This window comes from Clavelina lepadiformis, chromosome 5 (assembly GCF_947623445.1).
Source record: "Clavelina lepadiformis chromosome 5, kaClaLepa1.1, whole genome shotgun sequence".
NCBI classification, from domain to species: Eukaryota; Metazoa; Chordata; class Ascidiacea; order Aplousobranchia; family Clavelinidae; genus Clavelina; species Clavelina lepadiformis.
This window is the reverse complement of record NC_135244.1, coordinates 22,278,146-22,301,317: the sequence shown is the minus strand read 5'-3', so window position 1 is coordinate 22,301,317 and position 23,172 is coordinate 22,278,146. Positions and strand designations below refer to the sequence as shown.

General features: G+C 37.8%; 3 protein-coding genes across 5 annotated transcripts; 1 reads left to right on the top strand and 2 right to left on the bottom strand.

Moving 5' to 3' along the window:
• Positions 1-628: 628 nt before the first annotated feature.
• On the top strand, positions 629-6,088 carry LOC143459077 (WD repeat-containing protein 27-like). The gene is made up of 20 exons (XM_076956042.1): positions 629-808; positions 1,024-1,168; positions 1,297-1,430; positions 1,539-1,683; positions 1,848-1,918; positions 2,088-2,193; positions 2,297-2,378; positions 2,592-2,751; positions 2,917-3,017; positions 3,085-3,213; positions 3,385-3,566; positions 3,686-3,784; positions 4,073-4,218; positions 4,321-4,445; positions 4,863-4,960; positions 5,145-5,266; positions 5,345-5,436; positions 5,568-5,667; positions 5,739-5,834; positions 5,952-6,088. The coding sequence occupies exons 1-20, from the start codon at positions 662-664 to the stop codon at positions 6,000-6,002; spliced, it is 2,331 nt and encodes a 776-aa protein (XP_076812157.1). The 5' UTR covers positions 629-661; the 3' UTR covers positions 6,003-6,088.
• A 7-nt stretch (positions 6,089-6,095) lies between these two features.
• Positions 6,096-18,518, bottom strand: LOC143459076 (uncharacterized). 3 transcript variants are annotated; one of them, XM_076956039.1, is made up of 28 exons: positions 18,274-18,518; positions 17,929-18,032; positions 17,268-17,416; positions 16,296-16,389; positions 15,874-16,045; positions 15,517-15,611; positions 14,827-15,027; positions 14,586-14,744; positions 14,090-14,252; positions 13,646-13,847; positions 13,113-13,296; positions 12,784-12,891; positions 12,269-12,504; positions 12,013-12,186; positions 11,573-11,724; positions 11,110-11,228; positions 10,902-11,042; positions 10,597-10,656; positions 10,107-10,199; positions 9,702-9,873; positions 9,156-9,304; positions 8,780-8,914; positions 8,263-8,463; positions 8,057-8,173; positions 7,831-7,908; positions 7,687-7,755; positions 7,212-7,391; positions 6,096-6,963 (listed from the first exon to the last, which is right to left on the bottom strand). In XM_076956039.1, exons 1-28 carry the CDS (start codon positions 18,368-18,370, stop codon positions 6,781-6,783), a joined length of 3,987 nt encoding a protein of 1,328 aa, XP_076812154.1. In that variant the 5' UTR covers positions 18,371-18,518; the 3' UTR covers positions 6,096-6,780. The 3 variants fall into 3 exon arrangements, with proteins under 3 accessions (XP_076812154.1, XP_076812155.1, XP_076812156.1); XM_076956040.1 differs by having other exon boundaries at positions 17,929-18,008; XM_076956041.1 differs by lacking the exon at positions 10,597-10,656.
• A 24-nt stretch (positions 18,519-18,542) lies between these two features.
• Positions 18,543-20,475, bottom strand: LOC143459079 (methylmalonic aciduria type A homolog, mitochondrial-like). The gene has a single exon (XM_076956043.1). It carries the CDS (start codon positions 20,356-20,358, stop codon positions 19,093-19,095), a length of 1,266 nt encoding a protein of 421 aa, XP_076812158.1. The 5' UTR covers positions 20,359-20,475; the 3' UTR covers positions 18,543-19,092.
• Between the last annotated feature and the right edge of the window lie 2,697 nt (positions 20,476-23,172).

The following is a 23,172-nucleotide window of genomic DNA, read 5'->3' as shown; positions in this document are numbered from 1 at the left end:
AATAAAAACATTGTCTAAACACTGAAAAGCTTTTGCCTGAAAGGTAAACGTATTTTTTAAATGTAATGTTGACGAATAGTTGCCAAGTGACAAAGACGCTGGTTTTTGAGACGGGGAATCCCAAAACTTCTTTCAAATCGAAATCACATAGGGTTTGTGGAAAAGGCTACCTGACTGCTTCAGAGCAGGTGATCGCATAGTATTGGATAACAGCAGTAAAAATGTAAAAATGATTAAAGCAGATATAAATTGTTTGGTTTAGTGAGACATAAACTGTAAGCCTATAGCTACCAGAAAAGCTGAAATTTTTCCAGGAAAGGCTTTAAATTTAGTTAACCTGTATGGCTGTAGTAGGCTGCAATTTTTGTAAAACAGACTGCTAACTACATGTCCGCGCATAAAATTTATTGGAAGAATTTATTTCAAACAACCAAAATAGATATTCTGGGTGCACACTGAAAATTTAGCCAACCTGCAGTACCTGTCACTATCAGTTTCAAGAAGCAGCCAGCAGCCTAGTCCAAACAGTATCACAGGCTGTGAACTTCAAGTTAAATTTTGAGATATTAAACAACCCGAAGATGTACCCAAAAATCCTAATTTTCCACATAAGCTGTTATATCTCCCATTTTAGATTGCATTATAACATTTATAACGTATAATGAACGTTGTTCCCGTTCAAGAGTTTCTTGGAAGATGCAAGTCAACGTCAGTGTTTGCCATATGTCCGAGTCATGTTGCTTTTGTAGAAGGCAAAGATGGTTTCCTTCAAGCATTGAATAATGTAAAAGAGAATGAAAGTACAGAGGTAAAATGAATTACTTTGTTCACAGCGAATAGAAATATTGTCTTTTATGGTGACTAGCCTATAACAATAGCTTTTGTTTTATGGGGTTTTATGAAAACAGCATATCGCCAAATTTTAAAGATTATCATACTTTATATATGCTGCACAATCATGTACCGTACTTTTATTCTATGAATAACCATCGCTGTGAATGAATCTTTAAAGCTTATTTGTAGGAAGTTGATTTGAAAGGTCACCATTCTCCCATAAGCGCTATGGAATTCAGTTCTTTTATGGCAGATGGATTCACGCTTGTCACTGGTGCGGCAGATTATCTAATAGCCTGGAATTTAAATGAAGTCAGCGTAAATTTCAACAACGGTATATACTTATCTATTGCTAAGTTTGCTTAACACTGATATTAGTAAAAGTGCACATGAATACTTTGATTAGATTGGTATTTTGTGGTTTTATGGTATCCACTATCCACTGACTAGTTTTAACATTAGGTGAATTGGTCAGGGGACACGTTTTGTTGAGTTTGCACGAAGCACCACATGGAATTTGCATCAGTGATGATTTTGAAATGATCTGTGCACTGTCTCAAACCAGTTTTATAGTCTGTGCAAGAGTTACAAAGCAAGTAAGTGTTATGTTCATCTGTTTTGTTACCGTACCATGTATGTAAGAAGTTTAAACTATGTCAGAAACAATGGCAATTTTGACAAGCCATGCTGTTTAATTTGTATAGATTGTTCTAGAAGAAAGAGCAAAAGATTTGGTTTGTGTTAAATTTCTCAGTCAATCTGAACTGATAACTGCCAAATATAATGGAAATATTGCATTGTGGGATGTTCCTCACAGAAATTTATTGTGGGAAATCAGTGCAATAAACGGTGAGAAAAGTTTTTCAAGTTGGTTGTATTTAGCAATAAAATACTAAAAGAGCTATTTGTAAATATACCGGTAAAATCCTATATGCTATATACTGAAACTATTTAACATGTACAAAATTTCACGGTGTAGACAAACAAAAAAACAAATTTAAAGTTTAATTTAGGTTACAGCCTTACTAGCCTTGCCACTTCCGCCAACAGTGATCAATTTTCTGTTGGTTCATCTATAGCCACGGTATTCATTTACTATGTTTCTTAATTATGCTGCACACTTTTACAGACATGTTGTTTGCTTGGCACTTTTATATTAGTGAGAAGATGATTTAGAAATTTTTACGGATGCAGATTTTAATGAGATTTTCATAAAGTGTACCATCAGTGATTTATTCGTCACCTTTTTTCAGGTTCAGCAATTTGCATATGGTGGTAAGAAGCAGCAACATAAAGAATTTGTAAAAATTGACCTCGACGAAAGCCTGATGCGAATGTTTCCTGAATGGAAACAAACTGGTAAGTTGCACATCAGGCATAAGTGGAACAACCCACTAGTAACGCGGAACACACATTAATCAACAGTAATGAGGTTCATTTGATGGAAAGTGTTTGGTTGTAGGCAGTGGCGACGATTCAAGAGGGAACGTGATAGCTTTATGTTACATCACACTTCAGTTCCAGGACGTTAATTGTGACAACAGGTGTGTTTTCAGCACAAGTGATTTTGATTGAATGCTGAAATGTAACATGAAGTGACTTATCACTTACTTATTACTAATTAACCTTTTGCCGACTTATTACTTATTAATCTATTACTTACTTAGTACTTATTAACTTATTACTTACTTATTAACCTATTACTGTTAAGACCGAGCTAACTTACATTAAACCAAAAGGGATTAAACTGTTGACAGTTCCAGCCATGAAGTGTTTCTTCTATGTGCAACCGAGCGCGCAATATTTGCAATCAACCGTGACAATCAGGAAATCATGGCAAGAGGTTACTATGGTGATGAAATTGGTCCTCCTGTTGTCTCTCACGCCTATTTTGTTCATGATGGGACTAATCAGAAAGTCAGTTGTTATTCAAATATTTCTTTTCTTTGAGTTTTATTGGTGAATACATCAACGCTGTAAGAAACATGCTGTTTATACAAAGTTAATAACATTTTGAGTATTTTTCAAAATGAAATTTCGAAAAATGAAAATGATTGCACTCGACATGTTTTACTTGTTTAGATTTATTGTTTGGCCTCTCGCATGTTTGAAGAAAAGTTTGTATTATTTTCTATTGCAATACCAAACCCTGAAAGTAAAGCAACTATATCATTTATTTCAAGGTAAGATATAATCTTTTTGAATGCATTGCTGTGTACTTTAACTTAAATTGCATAATGAATTTCCCAGCGCGCCATTAGACCCCAGTTCACTGCTTAAGTCACAGTCGAAACTAACAAAGCCAAGCAAGCCGACCAATGATAAATCGATCACTTTCAAGAGCAAAGTTAAAAGCTCAGGATATACAACTGCCCCCAGGTTAGATATAGAGGCTGATAAAAGTTAACAGCGCGTTTGTAGCGCCTTAATAAGATGTTTATCTTTCGTAAAGAGTTTAAAATAACGAGGTTGTACCAGTATTGCAAAATCTATGCAAATTGATGTCTTGTTATTTATCTTTGTCCAATGTGCAATACAACCTTGTTTCAGAATGACCATGTTTAAGCCACAGACATCATATAAAAAAACTACAGTAAAATCAAAACCAAGCCTGTCACGTTTCCCTTCACGTGTTTCAAGCGCTGCTCCTGATTGGTTGAAAGACATTGAGACACAGCAGTTGTATCCACTGACTAGTAAAAGCTGCAATATCAATTGCATAAGCATAAACGGTAAATCATGCAAATGTTTGAGTAAAGGGTAAAAGTGACTCTGTTAACTCATAAAGAATTTCACTGAGCTTGGTTCTAACTGTCTGGCTATTTAAGCCAACTCCAATCTTTGTCTGCAGATAAAAACCAGTATATTTCTTGTGCACTCGGTGACGCAACAGCTCACGTCAGCAGACTTCCGTTGCCAAGCAACAGCGAAAAGTTTAAAGTCATCACAGGTAACATTACGCCGCTCGAACTTACAATGCTAAAATCTGGGACAAATTTCATTTTCTTCCGTAAAAGGCGGAATTTTCATGCTAGTTTTGCTTCTGTGTGAAAATAGGGAGAGAATTTTCATCCGTAGACTGAGGAGACTCTGCTCGGCTTAAATTTGAGAACTTACTGAGTTCGATATATTTTGTTTATATTTGTCTTTTTGTGGTTTCGCTTGAATTTAAAATCGTTTACCAGAACCACTGAAAAAAACCCGAGAGTATTAGTGTAGAGTTTATTTTTTTAACCAGGTCACAACAAAGCTGTCATTGGTTGCTCCTGGTCACATGACAAAGACGTACTCTTAACATATTCAAGCGATGGTGACGTAAAACTGTGGAGCCCGCCACACACTGGAGATCCGGTTTTATCTTTTCCGATTTTGAACATGGAAAAGGTGAGTATGGCGCTAAGGAATGATATATCACGAATATTGCGATTTCCCTCTGCATAGCTAGATACAACAGACATTGTTTTTAAAGTCATTCTTGTCGTACAGATTCATAGAGATCTCACCCACGCCCAATTTTATTATTTGGACAAATTCTTACTCGCTAGTTTGGGGAATTCCCTTCATTTGTACAAATATGCGCTCCAGGAAGGTACGAAGGATGACGTCAAAAGGTGGTTATTGACAATCAAGCATTTGCATGTTTTAGTCATCATATGAAAGAAAATATATGTACTTTGTATAAAATAAACTAAATAGATCTGCATAGACCTCTCGTCTATATAACTTCCTTTTCATCGTACCTGTTTCAAACGACCACTTCAGTTCGGTAGTTCCCAAACCTTTTCTACTTTTTTGTTTCTTGGACCACCTGACAAAACAAATCTTGCCTCGCTTACTAGGAGATGATTTACAACTATTTTCATGCATTCCTAGCGGACCAAAAGAAGTTTTCCTGAAAAAACCTTGCGTACCATAGTTTGGCAACCACTGTTTTAATTATTTCCAACGTTTTATTTGTTCCTTGTTTCTTCTTTGGTCTATGAATTTACAAATAATATTGGTTTTAAATTTTATTTTGATGCTCCAAGGTATTTAAACCAGAGTAAGCAAAAGTTGGTCGGCACGTGGCCTATGACGTCAGCGCGAAGTATAACCTGCCTCGCCTCACCCAACAACTTTTACTCCTGTAGGTGTCGCTAGAGCATTTTAAACTGCTATTATTCAGTTCATTTTTAAGATTATTTTTTGCTTGTTATTGTTTGTCCAGACCTTCATGCTAAAATTGAAAAAAGATATAGGTCGTCTAGAGAAAAAAATCATTTAAACTTTCAAACTCCGACGACACAACTTTAGGGAAAATGTTTCCACAGATATCATATTATCATGCGGGTCTGACCGCTCCCTTGAAGTTCGTGATATGAACGTGAGCAAACTCATTCATCGATTTAAAGATGTTCACACCAGACCGGCTCATGCAATTAGACTGAGCGTGGTAAATCATCGAATTACGTAATTCTGCGTTTTATTACGTCACAAAGCTGTCTTAATTCTTTCATGATTGCAACGACAGGAAACGTCGCAACTCTCGACCGGATCACGTGATTTGTTCGTGACGTCAGCGGCTTCTGACGGAATGAAACTGTGGGACCTGAGAACACAGAGGTGACGCGTAGTTGCTGCTGCACTGGCGGTTTATTTCGTCACTAATAGTATTTATGTGCAGTAACACTTTTGGTTTCGAATTCTTTTGTTACGAAAAATGATGGTTCATGATTTTTCTCTCTTACGTCAAGATGCTGCCGCAAGTTTAATTGTCACTCTTGCATTTGCAAATGTGACGTCACAATGAGCTCATGCGGGAATTTTATCTGCACATCTACCGACGACAAAACGGTTTGTTTGACGCAAATTTAATTATCAGCAATTTTTTTGAATACGAATTCAATTGCCGAAATGGGTTTCAGATATGTGTCTATGACGTCAGAAAGACTTTTCCAGTGCACGTGATCAAGCAAAAAGAAAAAGTTTCAGCTGTGACGTTTACACCGGATTCGAATCAGGTTTGAGTAGAAAAAAATTAGTTTATTTTAAAGCGCTTTCAACATCTTAAAATTATATTAAAGGTTGTTGTTATAATTTTTTGACAAGTTTTGTTGAAAAACGTTTTTTTTTTACAGATAATTGTCGGCCTCGAAAGCTCAAAACTCGTTTCTGTGAAAACCATCTAAATTTTTAAATTTTATTTTTAACCTCGTTGAGTTTATGCAATACCAAAAGTTTCAAACCAACCAGCACACGTTTCTAATATACATGTTGCTTAAAATATACAAGTCACATGCAATTTTATTTCAATGGCTACGTACAGTGATTTCGATGAAACTAGGATAAATGCAGATATTAACAAGTTCTTCACACAAGCAACTACCGGCCGTACCACATATGCCATTTACTTATACCAAAGCAAAACAGTGGATTGACGAGAACATACTATAACTAACATAGTTAAACTGTTGAAGACGCGATTATTTTTAAGCTTTCAAGAGTAGAACAATTGCAAAGGTAAGACATTCCGCATGATATGATTATGGAATCTTATGAAGTGCTCACGTCATGATATGAAAGTAGAAATTGGTACTACAACGAGCGATAACCATTACAGCAATCCTACGTCAACAATTCAGCTTAATACTAAAAATACAATCAGTGATTCGCAACATACGTACAAGGAATAAGAATGAAACTGTAATTAGTGCGAACATGAACTAGATTATCGTCTAAGAATAGGAAAAATAAACGCAGATAATTATGGAGTAATACATAAAAAAATCAGTAACCTGAACCACATAGTGCAATACACGAAGTAAAATCGAGCAGTAACTCATAAAAATTAGCGTTCTACGTTGGATTTATGACGTATACAAGAAGTGCTCAAATACAGCTTAAACTAAACTCTTTACCACGCAATAATACTCGCTAAACGTTGTCATGGAAACTATTGTGACGTCGTCAATCTTCTCCTTCTACGTCATCCTCCTGTTTCTCCCACTTGACCTTGAAGTGGTTTACCAGCGATTGGGTCATAGTCTCGATCTGACGCGATCGGTCGTCCAGTGACCTCATCTGACCTCTGATATCTCGGACTTTGGTTTGAAGAAGATCGATCTTTCCTTCCATCAGTTGCAGGTCGGTCTGCGATGGTTGAGGTGAAATGGGGATAAATGTGAACTCGTTTATGACTGACTTCAACTTACTTAACTACTTTTATTTAAAAGTTTATGAAGAGATCAAGTTATTTCATTGGACTGTCTTCAAAAATAACTTAATTCAAACGACACCTACACGCACACAATACACGCCAAAAACGAAGTCGAATTATAAGATAAAAAAACACTTAAGCAACTGCACTAAGCAAAACGTCAGGTGTTTATGACTCCCACCTTCTCTGGGTTAAGCGCTTCCTCAATAGTCTCATGATTCAAATGCTCCTCAGAGTGAAGCCATCTCACCAGCCAATGACGTCTGCGGTATCGATTCGGCGAAAATTTACGATATTTTTGCAAAAATCTTCGACGCAGAAACTGAGGCAAAGTGTACTCAACATCGAGAGTCAGTTTCACCTTAAGTGCAAAAAGACCAAAGATTGAGTATAAATTGCAGCACTCAAGCGCAATACCAAAGAGCCTACAACTTTCAACACTATTAGAAATAGTTTTGCGCAAATAAACAAAAACTAGGCTGAATCACACCGTTTAAAAACACTCACGGTGCTTGGTTCGCTAATTTGACGCGAGCACCGGTAGAAACAAGCGCTGAAATTGCTCATAAACGAAAGCATTGAACCAGTGCACGTGAAAAGCAGAAAAGCAAAAAAGCGCATGTGGCTGTAAGTAGCGGGCACGGATGAGTGATTACCTGCATGGCGAGACTCTCCAGCACAGCGTTGTCCTGAACCTCTTTGATGTCATCGACCGCTAAACCAACCTGGGCGAGAAAAAGACCTCGTTTAGAAAATGTTCGACACTGTGGTTCTATATCATATGATCATGTATTACTCACGAGCAAGTTCATGATGATGATGCTCATGATAATCATGAAGGTCACGAAAAGGAGATAGGTGATCACTTCGTACTGCAGCTGAGAATACAAAAAACTTTCAATGAGATCGAGTTCTACACCGGATAGTCTGTGGCACATATCTGTGGCACATGAGGTAATCCGACAATAGAATAACCTAAGCACTGATTTCAATAATCACCGAACGTCAAAAATCAACACAAAGTACCTGGTCTGTATATATCGGTGAAGTCGCTTCGCTGTTGAATATTGTGTCATAATCGAATTCACCAATCATCATCACGAACGTTTTTACGATGCTGTTCCACCATTGGTTGAAAGCGTACTGTGACATAATAATCGCATCACAAATCTTATTGTTGACTTCAGACAAAACAAAGATAAATTCTACAATTCGACAAAATCGAACCCGACCTGATTCTGCAGGAGGACGTGGAAGCTGAACGCGAATCCCAGGATGAAGAGAGCGAACACGGCGAAGAATGAGATGAACGTCTTCATGACGTCACTGAACATGAGGACGTAGATGCCGAACCTGGGGAAGTTCTGAATGAAGAGGAGAAGTCCTATCCACGAGAAGAAAAGGGCCGCCGATCCGCACTGCCATTGCCAAGCCTGGAGGAGATCGGATTCAAAAATGAAAAATTTGCCTTTTAGATTAATAGCAACTGCTCGGATATAAATTCATCGGTTGACATTAAAAGCAAAATAGATTGTTCTAGGATCATCTGCTTTAGTGGATGGAAGTATTTTCCTTTTGACTTTACTCAACTACACAGAGCTTCAATGGTTAAAATAACTTTGTTGCCAGCTTCCTGTTACCGAGGTTTGAGATATTTATCAACCAAAAACATGGCGTGATGGCGACAACTGTAGCCGTCTTGAAGGAAATTACTCCCCTGAGTAAAGCCTAAAAAGAATTCAGAATTACCTCTCTGATGCCAGTGTTGCTGCCAAAAGTTGTCACATCAATCACCAGCAGTATGGCGAGGACGTACAACGATAACTCGACCAGGTTTGTTATGTTTGTGAAGTAGGACGATCGTTGGGTTAGAAGCTGATACGCCTGAACAATGGAAATGATGTGCATTTCTTATCACGAAACAAAACTGCAGTCAATAATAGTATTTGGGGGGAAAACACAGAAAAGGGCAAAGTGCTATCGTGTCGTGTCATGCAAAATTGAAATGCAGAAAATCTGCCCAACCTTGCAATGAAACAAAAATAAATTATAATAAAAAAGATATTATATATTTTATATAAGTATAATAACAAAGAAATTCCATAAAGTTCCACTTTCCACTAACTTCCTTCACAAGACTATAGATGGCCAGCGCGAGAATTATGATCCCGGCGATTGGTCTCCACTCGGCATATCGCGGCGGGCACGTTGCCCCCCATATTCCCTGAGCTTCGGCGCGAACTACGGCGCATGTGTCGTTCGACTCGTCTGCATCTGAAAAAGATTTTAGCATGTCTCATGCGCTCACTGCATGTTCATTAAAGTTTCGTGATTTCGATTCATATCATGGGGTTTGTATGATTGGTATTTTGATCAATTCCTTTCAAATCCTGCACATTGATTGAGCGTTGCATTAACGAGCAGTTCTTAGTCAAAAATATGAATTGTAGTTAATTCTCTACAAAATTAAGCACGACAGCTATGTTGGAAATACTGGAACACAAAAGGTAGATCCTTTTACTCACCATCCAGAATATGAAAGAGAAAACGGTTATGTTCCAGTAATTTTGATAGTGGAGCTTTTTTCCATAATTTGGGAGAAAATACGCTCTCCTTCGTATTCTGAATGGTGAAAAAATGCTCTGCCCACACAAGAATAATAAAAGCTTACTAATGGCAAACGGAGGAGGAACGGTTAGCATGTAGGAGTTGAGGACGGCCATGAAGATCACATAAATGAGAAGGTTGGTGTAGTAGACTGTCCTGCCATAAGCTCGCCACTTGTGGTTCAAAAGACTGATCACCAGTGGGTGACGCATCAGAGTCACCCTTCTCGACTTCACCTAAAAAACAAAAATTTTGATGTCGATGTAAAAAATTTTTTCAATATCACACTTACAAAATTAAATAAGAAAATTAAATATTAACGTATTGAAATTAAAACCATGTCAACAACATCAAAATATTGTTTGTGTTATGTTACATTTTAACAATTCTACAAAAAGCATCAAATATCGAACTGAAACAAAATTGATGTACGCTTCACGAAAATGTGAAAAGGAATAAGTTGCCGTACCATGACGTAGAGGGGATGATTCTTCATGAGCATCGTCGAATCTTTCAAGTAAGGTTCGGCGTTTTCTGTCACTTTTCCTACGTCATCGTACACCTACAAACATCAACCTAGTTCAAAGCAAAATGTTTGTCCACAGACATCTTATAATTCATCCAATCACAGACGTAAATTGTAGAAAATATGCGGCATTTCTCTTCCGTGCTACACTGATATAATATATCATGTAAGTTTAAATGTGATGATTGATTTCCACGAAGTGCTTTAGCTTAAATAATCACATGCCCAACAAAAATCAATCACCAGTAAACATGAGCATTTGATGTGAAGCAAAAATGCAACTTAAAAAAAATCAAATTTCAAACAAACGACCATACAACAAAGTTTTTCACCAACAACCTGATGGATGAATTCAAGTCAGAAAAAAGCAAAATGCAGTAAATGAAAATCATAAAAAAATGCAACAAAGAATGCACATGCGAATGGGAAATACCCTGATGTGGATATCCGAACCACAATTCTGATGGTCGTCTGATAGTCGGAAATGTCCAAACTTTTTTCCAATATTAAGAAAATGAAATTTTAAGTTGTAGTGCTAATTCTAAGTTGTTAGTGCAAAATTGACCGAACATTATTTTTTTTACCAGCTATCACAAACTATAATACAAAGAGCCTGATTGCTACCAAATCATTTTCTATCTACAACAAACCTTTCACTATTTTCTAAACACATACAGTTGAAATTTTACAAATCACTGCATAGACATCTAACACGAAGATGTACTACAAGGGAATTACCTCGGTGCTAAACTCAGTATAATTGCTCTTAACAGGGACATTCCCATCTACAGGAATATTGATTTCTGAAGTCGTATCATCCATCTCGTACCATTGTGTGCACGAAAACTCATCATCCAGGAATTCGTAATCAAACGAAATCTGAACATAATTGGAGCGTCAGATGAGCGCATTATAATGAGTATTACAATCAAAGTATGATTGTGACCTCATAAAGGGGATGGTCTTTATGACGTCCGTTGTCTCTCATGCACTTGCGGAAGACGTCTTCTGCGACACTCGGCATTTTACGGATCAGTTTCCGCATCGGTGTCTGTGTCATTTCATCTGACAGTGAATAACAATTGGTCATTATGTAAAGAACAATAGCTAATAACTAACTAGCGATAATTAATTAGCATTAATCATTTTAAGTATAAGATATAAATTAAAAATACTTTACTTCAACATGCAACTGGACCTTGCCAGATATTCCATCATTGCAAGCAATAAAAGTTATCGTTCATCCTTTACAACATCAATTACCTATCTATTGATAACTATGCTATCCCATTTATCAATCACTTCACTAACAGCAAATAATAAATATTAAAAGTACATTAATAACAGGATTAAATTAATAATATGAAGAAAACTACATCACGTGTTAGCAAATAGTGAATAAAACTAACCGGTAAGAATGTCCCTGGTTCGATTCTCCAAAGCTTCTCTCCATTTGTCGCTCGCAATGATGGTCCTTGCGCATTCAACCTGGCCGTGGTCAATGGCGAAGTCTAATGCATTTCGTCCGTGCACAGCACGATGTGTGATGTCAGCGTTCCAACTGTCGGATGAAGTTTCAGGTTTGTGTTTTCATGATTTATTTAAATTTATTGAAGTTGCCAATGAAATAAATTTAAGTTGTTAAAAACGTTCAGCACATATAAGTAAATTCACATTCAGGTTGTAGCGCGAAAGACTTACACGACTTTTAGCGAGTTAAACCTTTCAGCATTGTGATTAAAACTAAGACTCACTGCATACAAAGTTGCTATATCAGCAAAATCTGCAGTGGTAATACCATCAACTATGTCGTAGCATTTTACGCACAAAAATGACAAGTAGAACTTACGCGAGCAACAATTCGACCATCTTCTTGTGACCTTCCTGGCAGGCGAGGTGGAGGGGAGTAACCTTCCTCTTATCCTTGGGATCAACAGGACAATCCGCTTCAAGGAGGACTGTGGCCGACTTGTACATCCCTGCCGATGCGCAGCAGTCCAAGGGAGTCCACTGTTTTGCGTTCCTTGTTAAATAGCAAAGTAGATGATTTTTACTGGTCCTTGCTTGTCCGATGATGAGTCGATGAACTTATTAATTATTCTCACCTTGCTCCGATGTTTGCTCCAAGGCGCACGAGCTCCCGGACACAATGCTGCCTCCCACTGAGAGCAGCGAGATGCAGAGGAGTGTTTGCTCCCTCGTCATCGTCGTGAACAATCTCCTTCTTCCTGCTCACAAGCTCCTTCACGATCTTCACCGATCCGTTCTCAGCAGCAAGATGAAGAGGAGTTTGTTCGTCTTCATTCTTGAGGTCGATCGTCGCCCCCGCATTCAGCAACATCTTAACAGGAGAAGGATAACAAATGAGCAGATATGGGAAGTAATTACACCTTCATTGTATAAGAACATGCCTAGAGCACATCAGTGCTGAATATTTTTATCACTTCTACATTGTTTTACATTTACATTGAATTATTCATTCTGTGAACTACTTGCGCTGTTTTCATAACGTTTCATTCTCTTGCATCAAACTACTTAAAACATTGAGATGTTTATAGAAATTTCAAGAAAAGACGAACTGGGAAAACTGCAAGATATGACAAGCGAGGTGGCGTTTAACCTTGACGATGGTGATATTGCCACTGTCAGCGGCAGCGTGCAGTGGTGTGTTGTCATGACGATCAGGCACGTCCAGGAGATTTTTCACTTTCTTATGCTTTAGTAGTTCCTGATCAAACAAAGTTTGTCACGGTTTAATACAAGTGCATTTAAAACAGCTCCATGCACAATGAGATTGGTCTGGCTTACCAACCACTCACACACCTGACCTGAATATATACAACAGAAATCTACCTTGCATTTGGACCATTCACAAGCAATGGCAATCAAGCCTGACTACAATAAAAATCTTCATCAACATCAAACAGTAAATTTTGAACTTAAACCAACCTGTAAGGCGTCGACGCGGTCGTCTTCTGCGCACTGGAAAATGACACTTTTGTCGTTCTTGTCGACCGCCATTATATTTGCTCTGTTCTCCAGTAACACTGAGATTGTCTCTGCGTGCCCGTAGCTGGCAGCTAATAACAATGCGGTGAAGTTGTCAGCATCGTGAAGTTCTATGTTGGCTCCGCTGAGAACAATGATGATCATTTTCATTAGTGGATTGAAGTAATTATTACAAAAGAACTCCTGTATATAAACAGGGATATAACAGTTTGTCATCCAAAGGATTATAACCAGGGTTGCCATCGGTCTGGACTCAAAAATAGGGACGACTAGGAAACAAAAGAAGAATGCTACTTTAAACAATGCACTACAGGAGAAGGCAATCAATGTTGCATCAAAATAAGACAAAATAAGGACACAAGTCCCAAATAAGGACAAATCTTAGAAATAAGGACGAAATAGCAACCCTGCTTATAACTCACATCACACTGTTGAAACAATGTAATGACAGGCTGTGATTTGTTGACAGTTACCATTCAATCAAAAACTTTACAACGTTATGATGATTAAATTGGGACGCCACCATAAGTGGGGTCTGTAACCCCTCATCACGACAATTCAACTTGGCACCCTTCTCCAACAATATCTTCACGATTTCAAAGTGACCGTGGCGCGACGCTAAGTGAAGGGGGGTTTCCCTGTTGTTACGGCGACAATTTAGGGTGCTGGGATGACCTGGAAAATGAAAACAACTTACTTAGTAATGACATGGTAATGAATCAATTTTAGTAGATCACATTGCTTTCATAAAATCTACGAAATTTTAAAGCACTTCAAATGAAAATGTGAAAACGTTATTAAATTGCCATTAAGTGTAATTACCATTTTTAATAATTAACATTAGCTAACATTGGTTAGCACTGGCAGCTAACAGTCATTACTGATTGCCGAAGCCAACCTAAACCCTACACACGTACCATACGACAGACACCGCTCGATAATGTGTTTTGTGATATTAAGATGTCCATTGTCCACTCCAAGATGAAGGGGGGTATTCCCGTCGTTGTCTTTCTCGTCGATCATGTCGAGGACATTCAAGTGAGAATATTTCTCGCATTGCCTCAAAATCAACTCCACAATCTGACAATAATATTTTTACTACTAAATTACTACATTTTTATAAATAAACAAATAGAACTAAAGCTTTCTGTTTCTTTGCAAAACTACAGCTACAGTAATTCTGTGACACAAATGAATTTCTAACCCAGTGGTCCCCAACCTGGATTCTGCGAAAATGGTGCAGGGTGTACACGAGATACACTCTAGTTGTTCACGAATAGCCTAGTAAGCAACAATTTCGGAATTGGGTGACCGCAAGTGGGAAGGGGTTTAGGTCTGGCGGCCGATGTTCCAACACACAGGCGCAGCTTGTATGATCAATTCACACGCTCACAAAAGACTAAATTTTTTCACCTCCAAGTTCCCTTCAGCTGCTGCGAATTGCAGAGGGGTGCCGTTGTCGTCATCTTTACACACGATGTTTGCGCCGGAGCTGATCAGTATCTTTGCAACATCCACATGACCATAAACAGCGGCGATATGAAGCGGGGTCATCTGCTGCTTGTCTGTCGCCTGCAAACGTTGAAGTGGTGACCCCATAAAAGTGTGGCTAAAACTTATCTAATATTTGCACTTTAGACATGATTTTATTGACCTCAATTGAGATTCCTCGACACTCGAGCAGTTTCTTCACGCAAGCAACGTTCCCACGCAGCGACGCATGATGCAATGCGGTCAATCCATAGAAATCTTTGTCGTTAGCGTGAGCCCCAGTGGAGATGAGATACTCGAGAACGGTGACGTTTGCTTCCTGCTGACTCCTGCCATCCTCATCACTTGCAGCATCCGACTCATCCTGGTGATGAAAAATCGATATTTTAACGGCGACTTAAACAAGCTTGTTTTCATATATTTATACAGGTTTACGGTCTAGTGACATCTAGTGGTAACCTAAGAATAATTTTAACAAGATATTATGATGCATATTTATATTTTACTTAGCACATAATTTGTAGTTATTTTTAATCTCTCCTTGAATGCTTTTAGACATAAACTACACCGTACACGTATTGACGTGGATTTGCTTAATGGCTGACTTCAGCGTTGTCCACAATACCTACTTATTGCATGCAGTTCATTCTAACATAGTTTTTTGTGCACTTCACCCAGGAAACCTTTTAATTAATGGAAGCAACCATTAGTGCATTGAAAATGGTAAGCGGATGGTTGGATGCTTAGTGAGCGATGTTGTTTGTGTGTTTCGAAATCTTAACGTATCATGTTATGGAGAACTATGTTTTATAGACTTGGGGCAGAGAAGAGAAAAAGCTGAAGCCCCACTCACATAATCTCCGAGACTTTCTGATCTGCTTTTCTTCGGTTTGTATTTAGCCACAAGATGAAGTGGTGTTAAGTCGTCTTCACCACGACAATGCAAATCTACGAAAACAAAAAATGAGAAAACGAAATTTAAAAAATGTTCACTTTAAATGATTGCAACTGGTACTATACTGAAATGTACTGGACAAGTCAATGCATTCAATCATTGAACTCTCACTAATTTCCACAAAAACGCCATTGCATGGCTGACAACCAGCACAAAAGGTGCATGCCAAGAGTAAAATGTTAGGAAAATGCAGGTTATATCCATAGAACAAAAACGAAAACAAACGACAAAAGATAAAAAAGAAAGAAGACCGACTTGCTCCATACTGCAGTAGAAGCTCGCACATCTCGAAGTGGTTGTATCTGGCAGCGTAATGAAGAGGAGTGAACTTGTCACGATCTTTCTTATTTAGTTTTCTTTTCGCTCTCATCGGAGTCATTCTTTTCAATATTGCCTTCATCAACATTATATTGCCATCTCTCGCAACCTACACACATAAAAATCATAGATGCAATACAAATGTAGATGGTAACACAGAGCACGCATAGACACATAAATTGTTTAATGTAACCTTTAAAACCACCATTATATTACATTGTCAGTGAACAGAAGAAAGTGTTTCAACAAAACTGGCAGAAAGCTTCAACAAATGACACTTGCACAAATAAACCACCACAAGTTTTGGTCATACACTGAAAACTATGCGTGTCATGCCAAATGATAATTAATGCAGGAACCTGATGCAAACTCTGCTCTGTGATGTCAACGGTCTCCAGCCTCATTTCAGCAGCAACCTGCAAGCTATCGATACGAGTAGGGCCGCCTGAAGCACTGGGAATAAAAGAAGGCTTGTCAACAAAATCTCGACAAACAGAAATCGAAAACCATTCATGTTAACTTATTTTCCATCGTATTTGGTTTTCCATTAACATGCCCTTTGATAGAAATCAATAATCACGCAATTCAGAAGCTGCAGCTGTCAGTACTCAGATGGTATGAAGAACATACATTGTTTCATTACACCCCATAAACTATACATACATAGCCTGAGCGAATCTAAATGCATAGTCCTCTAACCAACTGATACAGGTGGGCCATTTTACATTACGCATGTCCTAAGACCCAGTGTCCAGCTAAGCCGGAAATGCTTTATTTTAAGCCTATTTATCAATTTAACCCTCAACGTTGCGCAAAAAGTTTGTTATATCAGCGGTCTCTCAATGACTGAAAGTCCTTCCTGGTTTTCATGCTGCTATTGTCCTAAGTATCACTACTAGTACTTTGATTGACGGCACTTCTTCTAAATTTATACAACTTCCTTATTTTTTACCTAAAGCGATACCCAATTTTTCGTTTAGATCGTTTGAATAAAGACTTGCATGGTTACTTATTCTGATAAAAAATCAACCTATTTGCTTTATATATCAATGTATTTCTTATTAGTTGGCAGCAAGGTGATAAATACTTCATATATCAAAAAAGAAAACAAACCATTAACAAAAAGCGAGAAGTTACTGGCTAAATTTCCTGAGCTACATTGTACAACAGACAAAGGAAAAATGTAACCTTAATACTAAACTTGGTTGTCATGAATACTACAAGTACACAGAAGTTACCTATAAAGTCTATCTCACATTTGTCCTATGTTCTACACAGTTAGTTTCAGGCTGCACAGAAACAAAATATAACACAATATATGACATAGCTACCTTTTCAGTGGAGATTTTGCATTAAGTGCAGTTCCTTCATAATCAGAAACAACGGGATTTGTGTGACCGACAAGTAGTTGGTCCTCCTTGCTGGTCGTAAAAGACGTGACTTCAACATCATTTTCATCCATTGTGCTGTTCATAACCACCTGGTTACAACACACGTTTAGTTAATTACACACAGCTTCCTACCAAAAGCTGTTTCGGGAGAGTCTATGAGCACGGTGCCTATTGCTTCCTATTGTTTACTTAAAGGCAGAATTGGTAAACATTAAATTACGTCTTTATCTCGTCTGACTCACATTCAGCGGCAAACGAATGATTCTTTAAATATCATATATCATGACGGTACAAACAAAAAAGACTGGGCTAAATATCGATAACACAATCGCATTTATCACTGCTTTTCGTGAAAAATATGTAAAAGTTATAGAAATAAGTTATCACCGGTACAATAATATTAACATTAATTATGTATGATACATGTTGGTATTTTCAACTTGCTTGGAATATATATTATATATAAAGTCGAATAATGGTGTAAACATGTTAATAAAATAACTTGCAAATATAATTAACTCAATGGTATGACAATCATTTTATCAAGAAAACCTTTATCACAAATGTACCGAAGTTGGACTAAATACGAGTAAATACTTACACGATGTCTCAGAGAATTATTCCTACTATGATTGGAGCTCTCGTCGGGATGAATTCTGTTCATCTGCGGTGAATTGCGCCCTGAACGTGGACTTAGTTGTACATCTGGTACGTAACTTACGTTTAAATATTTAAAAATAGCTTTTGAACAAGTTAAATATAGAAAAGTCAGTAAAAATGATTGGCCACTATGTATACAAAGACCAACTATGGAATAGGCATTTAAATTAAGCTCATTAAAATTTCCTGTCTGAGACGATAAATTCCAAGAAACTAATACCACTGTGCTTTGGTACGATGCAATATATGCAAAGCACCCTTGCTAACTTTAGCTCAAAACTTCTACCTTCAGGTGTGAGCTTGTCATCGTCCACACAGCCTGGCACTTCAACCGCTTCTTGCCCAACTTTTTCACCTTCTATAGAATCGGAGATATTGTCCATCGTTGACAATATCAACCAACTACTTCAAATATTCATTAATCATTGTCCTCATTCAAATAGAGGGTGTGGGTGCAAAACAAACTGTGTGTAAGGAAACTTGATTCTAAAGCAAACATAAATTAATTGACCTATATCAGGTGTTCAGTATATAAATAATTATTAAAAGAAGGTACTGAAATGCAATTATAGAAACATGTTTAAAAATAAATGCTCAGTTAATGAATATGACTTTCAAAATATTCAGTATCTAAAGCATTGAAAAAAACATTCTCTTCAGTGTGTATGTTCATAGCTTAGAGTTATAAGATAATTTAGTGTGTTCTTTTATTCCAAAATCCCTCAACTATGACAACGGGAGAATAGGCCTAATCTCCACACAACAAGAAAGCACTCCCCACCAAGCAAATACAATAACCGTGGTAACACAATGCTACTGTCTTACTTCACTCTCAAGTGAACACTGGCTCTTCATGTTATCACTTCAACGGTTCAAAATAATGAAGTACCAATAGTCAGGGAAATGGAAAAATATAGATTTGAAACTGAAATTGTTAAAAATAATTGCACTATATTGAGCATATATATAATAACATCATAAGAACTTCACAAAAATAAATAACTGGTCTATTTTATAATACAGCATAGACACCTTGTTTCAGCAAAACTCGCGTGAGTAGAAGAACATTTATATACTGTATTTAATTAATAAATAACAACTTAACTCAATTTTTATTAAAAAAATTATCTAAAAGTATGTCAGATGCAACACCGGGCGTAACATCTCCATTTTCGACAAGCTTTGTAAGTGAATGTAATTTTTCTGTAACGGACAAATTTTTTTTAAATCTTTGTAAGATGTCACTGTGAATATGATGCCACATCCAAATTTTCCGTTGCTGCATTCTCATCGATTCAAACTTCCCGGATGCCAACAGTGCGGAATAAAAGTCAATCATTAAAAGCCACAAATCGTCGATTCCATCCCCGTTTAAAGAGGACACTCTTCTCACCCTTGTCCTCCATTCTTCATGTTTCCGTGGGATAAATTTTAAAGCGCTCGTGTATTCCGTTTGAATTTTTCTAGCTGCTGGAAGAAGATCTCCGTCTGCTTTATTGACCAAAACAAAATCACAATTCTCGATGATGCCGCGTTTGAGACCTTGCAGCTCATCCCCACCAGCAGGTGGTATCAAGAGCACAAACATGTCAGTCATATCCGCCACGGCAACTTCACTTTGTCCGACACCGACTGTTTCAATAATCATGACATCATAACCAGCACCTTCGCAAAGCAACAATGCCTCCATCGTGTTACGGGCGACTCCACCTAGTTCTCCCTGGGAAGGAGATGGTCTCACATATGCCATAGGCTCCACAGACAATTGAGACATTCTTGTTTTGTCCCCCAAAAGCGACCCACCAGTTCGATTTGACGATGGATCAACTGCTAAAACGGCAACTTTCAGTCCCAGTTTCTTTGTTAAATAAATCCCAAAATTTTCTATAAATGTTGATTTTCCGGCACCAGGGGGACCGGTGATCCCGATACGCATGGTGCGCAGCTCCGTCCGCGTGTCTTTCTTCTCTGTTACATTTTCTTCAAAAAATTTGGTTAAATTTGATTCTCTGGGGGAAGATTTCATTTGTGACATCACAGATTGGAGTAGAGTTTGACCCATATGTTTTTTTGTAGAGTTACCTGACTCAACGAGAGTAATGGACTCGGCAAGTGAAGCCCGGTCACTTGAGCATAAGCCTTGATATAACCTTTGAACTGTTCTGTATTCAAAAGAGGATTCATCAAAGTGTTCAGTTAAGTTTTGAAGGTCCTGTACATAAAGACCCTCATAAGATACCTTTGGTGTATCTTTAAATTTATAGTCACCATGACTACTTGCACAAGAAAATTTTACAGTTTTATGCTGAAAAACTTTTCTCAGCTTGCGCAGGAAGAGAGTTTTTTGTAAATTACTGATTTTCAATAACATCACCAATCATTACTATGGTGTACAACCACTGCAGAAACAAGAGTAGCCAAAGGCTTGTTAGAAGCTATTTGACTCTAAAACCTTATATCTGTAAACAATAAAAGTCATTATCAGATGCCTAATAGCATATGCCTAAACGTTGCACACCATAGTGGAAAGTATGGTAGCTGCACACACGAGATTCACCAAGTTTTTTAATCGTCACACTGATTTATATAAAACAAAAAAGCAGATTGTTTAAACGCCAATTTATAACAAATAAACAAAGAATTGAGTCTGGTGCACAACATCCCACCAGCGTCTCGTCGAAAACTGCCATATTATTCAGTTGGGGTTGCACTGCAGTTCTATAGATGGAAAATGCATATCTAGGATAAACATACAAATTAGGCAGGCCTATTAAAAGTATTTGGTAGATTGTTAAAAGTAACAGAGCAACGAAAGGACTCTAGTTCTCTTGTTACTTCACAAAGTTAAAGGAGTCAACAATACTGACACAGTGACACTGTTACTGTCAGATTCTAAACCAGTGTTTCTCAACCTTTTTAGCCCATGGACTATTTTCCATTAGCATAAGTATTCGTGGACTCAGGTAATAGGAATAAAAAAAAAGTTAGTACAACACTTAAACAGTAAGATAAAAAAGCAGAAGCGGTTTTTTCATTGGGCACATTTGCAATGTAAATCTCAATGAGAACCTTGAAAATTACGACCTTTGCTCAACCTGTCTCAGTGAGAACCTTGTCCCTGAACTTGTTTCACAAGTTTGTCGGAATCAGGAATTATAGTCGTCAACGCACATCTGATATCGTCTGCTGGTTAAAGTTCATTCCGGTACTGTACTTGGTTTTAACCATAGCCAATGTTGAAAATCCAGCCTCACACAAGTATATGTTATGTTGTTTTACGCTTGATTTGCATTTGCATGCATTCTCGTCTGCCTCTGGGCGTAAGCGCTTGTCGATTTCTCGAGCAATTATTATCCAAGCAGCAGAGAAAGAAACGCGTACTGCTTTGTTGTGAGAGTAAACTAATCTTCCCCAAGCGGTTGGGTGATCAAAGCGACTTCTCTTTACCTGATATTCTTTTTCTTTAAACACAACAAGAGGTTTGTTGACGAATTTTTCATGGTTTGCTTCTAGTTGTCGATGAAGTTTTGCTTCCTTCAAAGAGCTGTGTGCTAAGACTTTTAAGCACAACACACACTTTGGCCTAACTTCACCATTTACCTCGACCGAAGTAAATGGAAGCGTCAATTAATCATCATTATATGCAAACACCTGCTTTCGTTTTGCCATGACTAGATACTACATTAAGTTTTTAAATATTTTAACTATTCGCCACCAACAATGCCTAATCTGGCTTACTATGCACAGATATTTGTGGAGCATAACCTGGTGTGACGTGCGCAGGCGAAATCGCATTGCGGGAGAAGGAAAGAAAGAAAAAAGGCGCTGACACTTGGGAACTCTTTTTAAAAAGAGAAAAAAGTATCTCTTGCTACCCCTACTTTTTGAGGCGAAAAGCCGTCGCGAAAATTATGACCTATTCCTAATTATATACGGCAAATTAATGGGCTTGCGGACCCACAAAAGTCTTACGCGGATTCAATAGAGTCGGTGGACTCGGGGTTGAGAAACACTGTTGTAAACACTTTGAACGCCCAGTCCTATGCAAACAAACGTAATTGGCTGCACTAGAAACCGAAGCCCAGGCGAGGACTGTTTTACATTAACAACATATGAATAACATAATCATTCGAACAAGTACGGTACAAAATGGCCTGAACAATTTCATCAAAATGTATGTTTACTAACCACTAATGTCTTCTATAGTAAACTTGGTCATATGTATGGTTACATCACTTTATTACGGCATAGGTTCTCAACCTACGACCTATGAGTCGCTTAATCGGGTCTAGTATATAAGGGCACAACCAGATGACGACACCATTTGAGTAGCTGGGGTCTAGTTTGCAAAAGAATCATGTGGTTTTGCTTTTGATGTAGCGTGCTTGAAACTGTACATAAACGTTTCTTAGTAATAAACCAACTACGTAGGCATAACCGTTGTTAAACAATTCGTGACTCGTTTTCAAAGTAGAGTTTGTTGTGTCATAATACGTTTCTTGATGAATAGTCTGTAGAACGAATTTATCGTAATTATGTACCATTAGCGTTCGATGCTTTATTTGCAGCATATTATAGTATATAGCCTATTATGGTATTACAATTTCGCGTGATTTATTGCTAACGTACATTTTCTGGGTGTTTGAAGAACGAATGTTAATATAATTATAGTCCATTAAATTGTCATGTGGTACAGCAAAAGGTTGGGTCGCGAGCATCTAAAAAAAACTGTCACATTAAATATGGTTGAGAGCCCTTTCCTTGCGGGCCATCTTCTGATGTAGGCTGTAGTTTCCTGACCGCCATGTAGCGGCAGTACGTCACTTCATGCTCTATGCTTTTGTATCGACCTACAAGAAAATTCTTTTTCCCCGCAAGGTTACGCGCATGTGCCACCAAATACAAATTACAAAAAACACAATTTAAACACATTTATATAAAACAAAAGTTAAGCTGATAGTTTAGCAGGACACACGCGTTGATTCATCGTCAAGGTGGAACCGTCTGGAAGGAAGAAGAAAAACCCCACCACAATAAACTCCATCCAAGAGAACAAAGTTCCGTTCAGGTGGACTGTGGAGAGTACCTGGTAAGAATCTTTTACACAGGTCGGTTGTGAGAAGGAGTAGAATATGGTAATCTACATCACTCATGTCCAGCCAGATGGTTTCATCAGTTTGTTTCA

Bases quoted from the DNA above. Each gene is read 5' to 3' on its own strand.
- LOC143459079 (XM_076956043.1), bottom strand. From the start codon at position 20,358: ATGTTATTGAAAATCAGTAATTTACAAAAAACTCTCTTCCTGCGCAAG.
- LOC143459077 (XM_076956042.1), top strand. From the start codon at position 662: ATGAACGTTGTTCCCGTTCAAGAGTTTCTTGGAAGATGCAAGTCAACG. The intron at 4,446-4,862 runs GTGGTTATTGAC...TGATGCTCCAAG, and splicing joins ACGAAGGATGACGTCAAAAG to GTATTTAAACCAGAGTAAGC. The intron at 5,437-5,567 runs GTGACGCGTAGT...TCTTACGTCAAG, and splicing joins TGGGACCTGAGAACACAGAG to ATGCTGCCGCAAGTTTAATT.
- LOC143459076 (XM_076956039.1), bottom strand. From the start codon at position 18,370: ATGGACAATATCTCCGATTCTATAGAAGGTGAAAAAGTTGGGCAAGAA. The intron at 15,612-15,873 runs GTCGGTCTTCTT...TTGTTTTCGTAG, and splicing joins TCTACTGCAGTATGGAGCAA to ATTTGCATTGTCGTGGTGAA. The intron at 13,848-14,089 runs GTACGTGTGTAG...TTCATTTTCCAG, and splicing joins CGAGCGGTGTCTGTCGTATG to GTCATCCCAGCACCCTAAAT.